The following is a 10905-nucleotide window of genomic DNA, read 5'->3' on the forward strand; positions in this document are numbered from 1 at the left end:
GGTGACTATCTCTGTCAGCATGCTTTCTCTGCAGGTGCTTTGGTTTCCTCCCACAGTCCAAAGATGTGCAGGTTAGGTGAATTGGCCACGCTAAATTGCCCAGTGTTCAGGCATGAGTCGATTAGGTGTGTTAGTCAGGGGGAATGGTGGGTTACTCTTCGTAGGATTGGTGTGGGCTTGTTGGGCCAAATGGCCTGTTTCTATACTGTAGGGATTCTACAATCTATAGATTCTGTCTCTCAGAATCACCTCTCACAACTTACCCACCACAGACATTCGTCTTTAGTTCCCAGGCATTTCCCTGCAGCCTTTCTTAAATAATGTCATAACATTAGCCACCATTCAATCATCAGGCACTTCACCCATGGTTGTTGATGATATAAATATTTCCGTTCAGTAACTCTCAATTTCCTCCCGAACCTCCCACCAAGTCTGGGATACACTCCTATCAGGTACTGGGAATTTATCTACCTTAATGCTTTGTAAGACTTACAGCCCTTTTAATGTGGGCTCTCTTCAAGACATCACTATTTACTTCCCAAGTCTCCTAGCATCCATGCCTTTCTCGAATAAAAATACTGACAAGAAATATTCATTTCGATCTCATCTACCTCTTGTGACTCCACACAGACAACCTTGTTATCTTTAAGAGGTCCTATTCTCTCCCTAGTTCATTTTTCACCCCTCACGTTCTTGTAGAATCCAATTGGATTCTCCTTTACTTTTGCCAAATCCATCTCCTGTCCCATTTTAGCCCTCCTGACTTCTCTCTTAAGTGTAGTCCAACATTCTCTACACTCCTCAAGGAATCCACTTGATCCCAGCTGCCCATACATATCAAATGCCTCCTTCTTTGACTTGACCAGGGCCTCAATAATTCGAGTCAACAGGATTCCCACACTACTATCATCCTTAACCTTCACTCTAACAGGAATGTCTAGTCCCTGAACCCTCATTAACTCACCTGTGAAAGCATCTCACTCACCAGACATCCCTTTGCCTGCAAACAGCCATCAACTCCTGAAAGTTCATGTCTGAAACCATCAAATTGGCCTTGCCTCAATTTAAAACTTTATCTCATGGACCAGACTATCCTGTTCCATAGCTATTTTAAAACAAATAGAATTATGGCCACCGCTCCCAAGTGTTCTGCCACTAACACCTCCATCACTTGCCCTGTCTTATTTCACAAGAGGAAGTCAGGTTTTGCCCCTTCACTAGCAGGGCCATCTACATATTGCATGAGAAATTCTTCTTGAACACATTTAACAAATTTCTTTCCATCCAACCACTTAACACTATGGCAGTCCCAGTCAATGTTTGGAAAGTTAAAAACCCCTACCATTATAACCATATTATTCTTGCAGCTATCTGCGATCTCCTTACATATTTGCTCCTGAACCTCCCACTGACTATTGGGGACGTATAGTACAATGCTTGCAAAGTGATCTCTCCCTTTTTATTTCTCAGTTCTACCCATATAGACTCAGTGGACGAACCCTCAAGAATGTCCTTTGTCAGCACTGCTGTGATGTTCTCCCTAATCAAAAACATAACTCCCCCTCCTCTCTTGCCTCCTCTTCAATTCTTCCAATAGCATCTGTACCCCAAAACACTGAGCTGCCAGTCTTGTCCTTCCTTTGGCCATGTTTCTGTAATAGGCATAATATCCTACTCCCATTTATCCATCAATGCCCTGATTTCATTTGCCATACCTGTCAGACCTCTTGCATTGAAATAAATGAGTTTAAGTCAGACCTCCCTTACTTCCTACTTTTGCCTGTCCTGTCTAGAGCTAGGATTACCAATACTGCCTTTACTATTTAGCTTGCTCTCATTTACTTCTGTACTGTCCTCAATTTTCTCTTTCGTATCGCTACTGCTCTGGATACCATCCCCCTGCCAGGAAAGTGACTTGTTCCAACTGACATATGGAAGAGTTGCACTTCTTCAGACAGGCTAAAAATCCATTACACCTGTTGAATCCTTTACAGACATCATGGCAGATCAATATGTTGGATTAGGCTCTATTTCAAAATTGTAATGCTGTAGAATTGCAATGCTGTCTTGTTGCACTTGAGCAACAAGTGCAAATGTCTGCTGAAAGGTTCTGTGCAGCAATTCCACCTGTCAATGCTATGCAGAAAAACAAATTTGCTAAAAAAAACAGGATATTTTGGACGGAAATAATGATTGCATCATTTGTGCAGAAAAGACAGATGGTATTTATATGCTATGTGAATTCTTGATCAGAACTGAAGACCATAATGATGAGCAAAATTCCAAAAAAGAACAAAAGAGAAGCTGGTAAAGCAAATGCAAAATAACGTTCCTTGCAAAATGCTTGAGGAAAGAACAGGAAATGCATAAAAGGCACAATGAATTGTTCTGTACAATAAAAATGTCAAAAGTAAAATCACCATAGTCCTACGAGACAATAGGCTGTTCTGCCACTACAGAGATTGTATCAGCCTCTGGCAACTCATTCCATACACACACCACTGTCTGCGTGAAAAAGTTGCCTCTTAGGTCCCTTTTATATCTTTCACCTCTCACCCTAAACCTATGCCCTCCAGTTCATTATCTTCTGTTAATATCACTTATGTTATTTAACTATCTCCTTTACAGATCATTCTACGATTAAATTAGATGGACATTATGACATATACAGAATAAGAAATTTGCAAGGGGACATTCAGATTAAGTGAATGAAAAGTTTATGGTTGATAGTTCACCAGATTGATCCTGGATTTTAGATTCCCTACAATGTGGAAACAGGCCCTTCAGCCCAACCAGTCCACACCGACCCTCCGAAGACTAACCCCCCCAGACCCATTTTCTTCCTACTAATGCACCTAACACTATGGACAATTTACCATGGCCAATTCACCTAACCTGCACATCTTTGGACTGTGGGAAGAAACTGGACCACCCAGAGGAAACCCACGCAGACACCAGGAGAGTGTGCAAACTCCACACAGACAGTCTCCCAAGGCTGAAATTGAACCTGGGATCCTGGTGCTGTGAGGCAGCAGTGCTAACCACTGAGCCACCGTGCCGCCCTAATCTTATGAGGAGAGGTGGAGTAGGTTGGTTTGTACTGATTGGAGTTTAGAGCAATACGAGGAGGGCCTTATTGAAATATATAAGATTCTTAGAAGAACTGACAGGCTAGGTGTGGAGAGATTGCTTCCCCTTGCGAGATAAGTCCAGAGGGCATACTCTCACAGTAATAGGTCAGTCATATAAAATGAGGAATGCTTTCTCTTAAGAATTTTTAGAATTCTTTATGACAGAGGGCTGTAGAGGCTAAGGCATTAAGGACATTCAAGGCTGAGATTGACAAACTTTTAAATCACAGCTGGTCAGGCAGCATCCAAGGAGCAAGAGAATTGACATTTTGAGCATCATTCCAGATGAAGGGCTTATGCTCGAAATGTCAATTCTCCTGCTCCTCGGATGCTGCCTGATTGTGCTGGAAAAGCACAGCCAACACACTTTGACTCTGCTCTCCAGCATCTGTAATCCTTTCTTCCAGACGTTTAAACCAGTAAACCAAGGATTGTGGGAGTACAGAAGGAAATTGGAATTCAGGATTATCAGACCAACCATTTCACTGAATGGCAGAGCAGACTACATAAACTGCATGGCTTACTACTGCTCTTACATTTTATGTTCTAAAACTGTATAGCACGAAGGACGGGTAACTTCTATAATTTGAGACCTGGTTTTACAGGTAAAATGACAGTTGACCAGACAAATGATCATTTAAAGTGCAAATATATTTAAGTATGTGGTATTATATTAACAATAATGCATCGTTCATGCCACAAATGTGCCCTCAGAAACTTACCTTCCCTCAACTTGCACTACATCCATGAACAGTTGCAAGATCCCCAGGTGTGCTACAGTAAAACCTGAAACAAACACAGAAAATGGTGGAAAAATTCAGCAGGTCTGATAGCATCTGTGGAGAGAAGCAGAATTAACATTTTGAATCTGATTCTTCTTCAGAACCCTCAGTTCATATCAAACGTGAAACATTAACTCTATTTCTCTCTCCACAGATGCTGCTAGACATGCTGAGTTTCTTCAGTGTTTTCTGTTATTGCTTCAGATTTCCAGCACTCACAATATGTTACTTTTACGCTAGTGGGGCCTGTTGACCTTGAAGATTTCGCTAGACAACTCCAGTGGTGTTTCAGGGTAGAGGACTCTGAATGCTAAGAGTCTTCTGCCCAGATGTGGGCTTGCCTTCATTGGTTTCAACTTCCAAAGGGTTCCGTGTTGCAGGCAAATTGCAGGTGGAGGTGACAGGAATCTCTGGAGTATCCTGAGAAATGACTTCTGGGGGATCCTCTGTGCTTAAATTCCTTGTCTAGGTGCTTGCTAATTTCACATTGTCTCCTTGACAACAAGGGTCACACAGAGTGAGATCAAGATCAATCGGCCCCCTCTTGCCATTAATGCTGAGCACCAGTGGCTAAATCGATGCAGTGCAGATCTGCATATCCTTTCGGTAACAACTGAGTATTCTGCTCGACCTGCTTTTTAAGGCAGCCACCAATTTGCTGAGCAAGACTATCGGATATATGCATGCCAAAGCCAAAACAGTACGAAAATGTTGCCAAATTCCTCAAAGCTTTGATCCAATTTACTGAGCGACTTTAACAAACCTGCATGTTTCTCCTTTGTCTATGTTTTTCACAAAGTTAATAGTGGCTGACACCATGGTGGGGTCAATGCCAGGTCAACTTTACTCTCCATGGCAGGTGCAGGAAGAATTGTCAATCACAAATCAGCTTCTGGAATCACATCAGTTAATGTTCAATGCAGAAGTGACATACACCCTCAGTGCTGTCCATCCTCTCACAAGACGGACAGATGCTATCAATGGTACAGATGGTCACCTCAACTTCCTGCTAATATCTTTACTGTACCGAAAATTGTATTCAATAAAATATAAAAATTTGTTTGCCATTTTGTTGTACAGACCCCATTTACTCACTACTATCCTTCAGGGTCTATCCCATCACTGACTCAAGGTACACACTAAAAGTTGCCCCAGCATGCCTGAAAATGGACTATAATTGTTTGTTAGGAAAAAGTGAGGATTGCAGATGCTGGCGATTCATGTCAAAAAGTGTGGTGTTGGAAAAGCACAGCCGGTCAGGCAGCATCCAAGGAGCAGGAGGGTCGACATTCAGAGTACAAGCTCTTCATCAGAAATTCCTGACTAAGAGATTATGCTCGAAACATTGACTCTCCTGCTCCTCGGATGCTGCCTGACCAGCTATGTTTTTCCAGCGCCACAATAACTGCTTGTTAGCAAATTTAAAAATGTGGAGTAAGTAGAAGTTGCAGGCAAATGTAAACAAATCAAGTATTCTCTATAATCTTTGATGTAAGCTATTAAACGAATTACACACGCACATCAATCACATTCTAATTTTAACTTAATTTTTTAAGTTTTACCGATTCCTGGTGGGTCAGATTCTTGGTATATGTACACAAGTGATTTTCTGCCTCCTTTCGAAAAGAAATCATCATAAGGTTGAAGCTGTCAACACAAGTAGATATTATTAATTTATTGCTCAAGTAGCAATTATATTTCAAAAAGCAGATTTACTAAGTAAAAAGGCAAATACTTCACATTGTAAAGCTGATACAACAGCAAAGTGTTGAAAAACACCACAATAACACAATATGGAGAGTGAAACAGAATTAATATTTTGAGTTTAAGCTAATCTCAAGACAACCATATAACCACTGTTAATTATTCAACACTGTTGATTGGTTCAATAATATCTTTAGGGAAGAAAATCCACCATCCTTACTTGATCTGGCCTGTAAGTGACTTCAGACCCACAACTGCACACTGGGCAATTAGGGATAGACAACACATGCTGGCCTAAGTAGCAATGTCCACATCTCATGAATGAATAAAATGTCTAATATGACTTTTTTTTGGAACATATTGACTACATGCATTTTATTAAATTTATCATGAACATAAGAAAAGGGGCAGTAACCAGCTCAGTCTGTGAATTTTCAGATATTACACCTTTCCCAGTCAATTTTCTAATATACAGAGGAACCTCGATTCAATGCCTTTCCTCTGGAGCTCAGAGTTTTCTATTAAGTCTGTTCCCCATTCAGGAGACTAGGCAGCAGCTCATGAGCTCATGGCGCGTGACCCCTGTGCACCCCCCCTCCCCCCCATCTGCCCCTCAATGCCATCCAACCCCACCCACCTCCCACACCCCCACCCCCCTGTCCAACACCGCACCCCGAACCCATCCAACACCACCCTTCACTCGCCCCCAAACCCGTCCAACACCGTGCCCCGTCCCCATCACTTTGTTGATTTATCCTATTCATGCCCCTCATGATTTTATAAAACCCTATAAGGTCATCCCTCAGACATCCAGGGAAAATAGCCCTAGCCTATTTAGCCTCTTCCTATAGCTCAAATGCTCCAACCCTGGCAACATCCTTGTAAATCTTTTCTGAATCCTTTCACGTTTCACAACATCTTTCTGATAGGAAGGAGACCAGAACTGAACACAATATTCCAAAAATGACTTAACCAATGTCCTGTACAGCTGCAACATGACCTCCCAACTCCTATACTCAATACTCTGACCAATAAAGGCAAGCATACTAAACGCCTTCTTCACTATCCTATCTACCTGCGACTCCACTTTCAAGGAACAATGGACCTGCACTCCAAGGTCTCTTTGTTCAGCAACACTCCCTAGGTCCTTACCATTAAGTGTAAATGTTCTGCTCTGATTTGCTTTTCCAAAATGCAGCACCTCACATTTATCTAAACTAAACTCTACCTGCCACTCCTCAGCCCACTGGCCTAACTGCTCAAGAACCTGATGTACTCTGAGGTAACCTTCTTCGCTGTCCACTATACCTCCAATTTTGGTGTCACCTGCAAACTTACTAACTACACCTCTTATGCTCACATCCAAATCATTTATGTAAATGATGAAAAGTAGTGGATCCAAGACTGATCCTTGTGGCACACCACTGGTCACAGGTATCCAGTCTGAAAGCAACCGTCCACCACTATCCTCTGTCTTCTACCTTCAAGCCCAGTTCTGTATCCATATGACGAGTTCTCCTTGCATTCCAGTCTCCTTGCTAACCAGTCACCCATGGGAACCTTGTTGAACACCTTACTGAAGTCCATATAGATCGCATCCACCACTCTGCCCTCATCAATCCTCATAGTTACTTCTTCAAAAAACTCAATAAGGTTTGTGAGACTTTTTCCTTAAGGTCATTATTCTGAATAGTTGTACAAGATAACTGGAGCTATTTTCAATGCTGATATTGAAATAACTGCTTATTTGTTTCAGGTTTTGGAATCACACTGGTTTTATAATAAGTTGCTGTGACAACTGTACCATGACGCCTAGGTTGTGAGAAATATTTATTGCACATATGAGCATGGATCTTAAACAAATGCCACTGATGAGACTGAACAATGAGGGAGGCTCATCAAATTCAGCAGACACCCTACTGCTGCCAGCTATGCATCTGTTTGTGCCCAATTTTAATAGTGAAGGGATGCCATTAGTACTGCTGGGTCAATTGGGACCCTGACATTGGAGTGTCCACTTAAGAGCCTCATCCTGTCAACACAGATTTAATTAGTGGCAAAAGACGCACACAACAAGCAGTCAGCAGGCGTTTCTGGTCCGGGGCAGGAAGGGTGCTTTCTCCACTGATCCTTTGTGCAATTCACCAGGTACCCCTAAGGATTAAGCCCCACACCTCTAGACTGGCCTTTCCCAATGTCTCTCAAACCACAGGATCAGACCCACCCTATCCCCTCAGCATGAGGATGTCACCTTGGAACAAGCAAGACTAACTCCAACACTAACCTAATTTCCAATCACATGCCAAAGGCTTCAAGTCCAAGGAATAAAGCTCTGAGGCAGAATCCTGTTCCCATGGGTGAGAAATACCACCTTCAATTTATAATGAATGCAGGACATGGTGTGTCCCTCAAAGGGAATTAAACACTTTGTATAATTAATAGAATCACAATTGTTCTGGTGCAAAAGGTAGTCACTGAGTTCATCTTTGCACCAGCTCTCCAAGTGTTATTAGTTTCATATTCCAGCCTTTTTTCATAACCTTGCACATTACTTCTATTCAAATAATCATCTAATGCACTCTCTCCTACCTTCATTGAACCTGCCTCCACTACATTTCCTGTAAATGCATTCTAGATTCTAAATACTTGAGATAAGAAAAGTTTTTTTTCCCTCTTGATTGCATTTGCTTTCTTTGCATTGTTTGAAATTTGTGCCCTTTCATTTTTGATTTTGTAAAAGTGGGAGGTTAAGCCAGAGGGTAGTTAACCTGTGGAACTCTGTTGCAGAAAGCTATGGAGGTCAAGTCATTCAGTGGATTTGACAGAGATAGATGGGTTCTTGATTGGTAAAGGGATTAAGGGTTACAGGGAGAAGGCAGGAAGATGTGGTTGAGAAACATATCAGTCATGATCGAATGGTGGACCAGATTCAATCGGCTAAATGGCCTAATTCTGCTCTTATTTCTTTTTAATTCATTTGTGGGACATGGGCGTAGCTGGCTGGCCAGCATTGATAGTCCATCCCTATTTGCCCTTGAGAAGGTGGTGGTGAGCTGCATTCTTGAATCACTGCAGTCTACTTGTTGTGGTTGATCCACAATGCCAGTAGGGAGGGGATTCCAGAATTTTGACCCAATGACTTTGAAGGAACAGCAGTATATTTCCATGCCAGAGTGGTGAGTGGCTTGGAGGGGAACTTGGAGGTGGTGTTCCCAAGTACCTGCTGCCCTTGTCCTTCTCGATGGAAGTGGCTGTGGGTTTGCAAGGTCCTGCCTCAGGATCTCTGGTGAATGTCTCAGTGCATCTTATAGATAGTACAAACTGCTGCTACTGACCACTGGTGGTGGAGGGATTGAATGTTTCTAGATGTGGCACCAGTCAAGTAGCCATGCTTTGTCCTGGATGGCGTCAACCTTCCTGAGTGTTCTTGGGAGCTGCACCCATCCTTGCATGAGAGGTGTAACCCATCACACTCCTGAGTTGTGCATTGTAGATGATGGATAGACTTTGGGGGTCTCAGAAGGTGATATTTCTTAATAGCCTCTTTAATTTGTCATTATTCTTCTCACAGTTTACGATGCTTCCAAGCTTAGTGTCAACAACAAACTTTAAAATCGCTCCCTGTACGCCAGGGTTTTAATCATTTGTATCAGCAAGAGTAAGGTTCCAATATTAACAACTACGGCATTCCACAACAAACCTTGTTCTAATCTGAAAAATATCCATTAATGGTTTCTTACCATTCAGCAAATTTTGTATCCTCGAGCTGCATCTCAGGTTTTTCCGACTAAGTGTTACTTTCGTTGGGTTATACTACATTTTCCCCGTTGTGAGACCGAGCAAAATCTTTCATCGTATCTTAAAAAACTTGCCTCATTAACTATCTACCCTGTCAATATGGCTACTCTCTAACACTATCATACTGGTTGCTACTCCTGGAACAATTTCTTGTTAACTAGATATCCATGATGGCACGGTAGGTCAGTGGTTAGCACTGCTGTCTCAAGTCCAGCCTCGAGCAACTGTCCGTGTGGAGTTTGCACATTCTCCCCATGTCTGCGCGGGTTTCCTCTGGGTACTCTAGTTTCCTCCCACAATTCAAAGAAGTGCAGGTTAGGTGAATTGGTCATGCTAAATTGTGCATAATGTTTAGGGATATGTAGGTTAGGTGCATTAGTCAGGGGAAATGTAGAGAAAGAGGAGTGGGGGAATGAGTCTGGGTGGGATACTCTTTGAAGGGATGGTGTGGACTTGTTGGGTCAAATGGCCGGTTTTCACACTGTAGGGATTCTATGATGCCGAGCACTCAGATTATGAAGTTCCCATGCTCACTGGCAGATAATCATTCTGAAGCTGTTGAATGAGGGAAAATTGGCATCGCAATTCTCTGATAGCAGCCTGGAGTTTCTGATGAAATATTCATTTCTGACGAAGGGCTTATGCCCGACACATCGATTCTCCTGCTCCTCAGATGCTGCCTGATCTGCTGTGCTTTTCCAGCACCACTCTCTCAACTCTGATCTCCAGCATCTGCAGTCCTCACTCTCTCGGGGAGTTTCTGGTGGGCATGATAGTCCAGATGAAGGCTGTCCTCTTACCAGAAAATATACAGAGGAGCCACGCCATCAAACCATAAGATAGCGAAGCAAATCAGGCCTTTCAGCCCATCGATATGGCTGGTATGTTCTTAACCCGATTCTGCTGCAATGTCCCCATTACCCTTTATCCCCTTACTAATCACGATCCTATCTATCTCAGTCTTAAGTACACTCATTGAATTGGCCTCAACAGTTTTCTGTGGCAATGCAATGTCTAGGTTCCAGAGGAATGCTCTGCAGTACTGCAAAAAAAAAGTTAACAATCTTTTATACTCGGCCAGGGTGGAAGTGACACACTTCTACTCTATTCTACTTCGCATTCAATATGGAAGATATAGACTGTAGGGAAATAGATGGTGACATCTTGAAAAATGTCCAGATTACAGAGGAAGAAGTGCTGGGTGTCTTGAAACGGTTAAAGGTGGATAAATCCCCAGGACCTTATCAGGTGTACCCGAGAACTCTGTGGGAGGCTAGAGAAGTGATTGTTGGGCCTCTTGCTGAGATATTTGTATCATCGATAGTCACAGTGAGGTGCCGGAAGACTGGAGGTTGGCAAACGTGGTGCCAGTGTTTAAGAAGGGTGGTAAAGACAAGCCAGGGAACTATAGACCGGTGAGCCTGACCTCGGTGATGGGCAAGTTGTTGGAGGGAAAGCTGAGGGACAGGATGTACATGTATTTGGAAAGG

General features: G+C 42.7%; 1 protein-coding gene across 1 annotated transcript in view; it reads right to left on the minus strand.

Moving 5' to 3' along the window:
• Positions 1 to 10905, minus strand: part of LOC122540179 (dynein axonemal heavy chain 8-like) — a 1249383-nt gene that overhangs the window by 1173060 nt on the left and 65418 nt on the right. The window contains exon 4 of the mRNA XM_043675521.1: positions 5476 to 5560. Coding sequence (XP_043531456.1) covers positions 5476 to 5560 — 85 coding nt within the window. The remainder of the gene's footprint in view (positions 1 to 5475; positions 5561 to 10905) is intronic.

Source organism: Chiloscyllium plagiosum, chromosome 3, assembly GCF_004010195.1.
Source record: "Chiloscyllium plagiosum isolate BGI_BamShark_2017 chromosome 3, ASM401019v2, whole genome shotgun sequence".
Lineage (NCBI taxonomy): Eukaryota > Metazoa > Chordata > Chondrichthyes > Orectolobiformes > Hemiscylliidae > Chiloscyllium > Chiloscyllium plagiosum.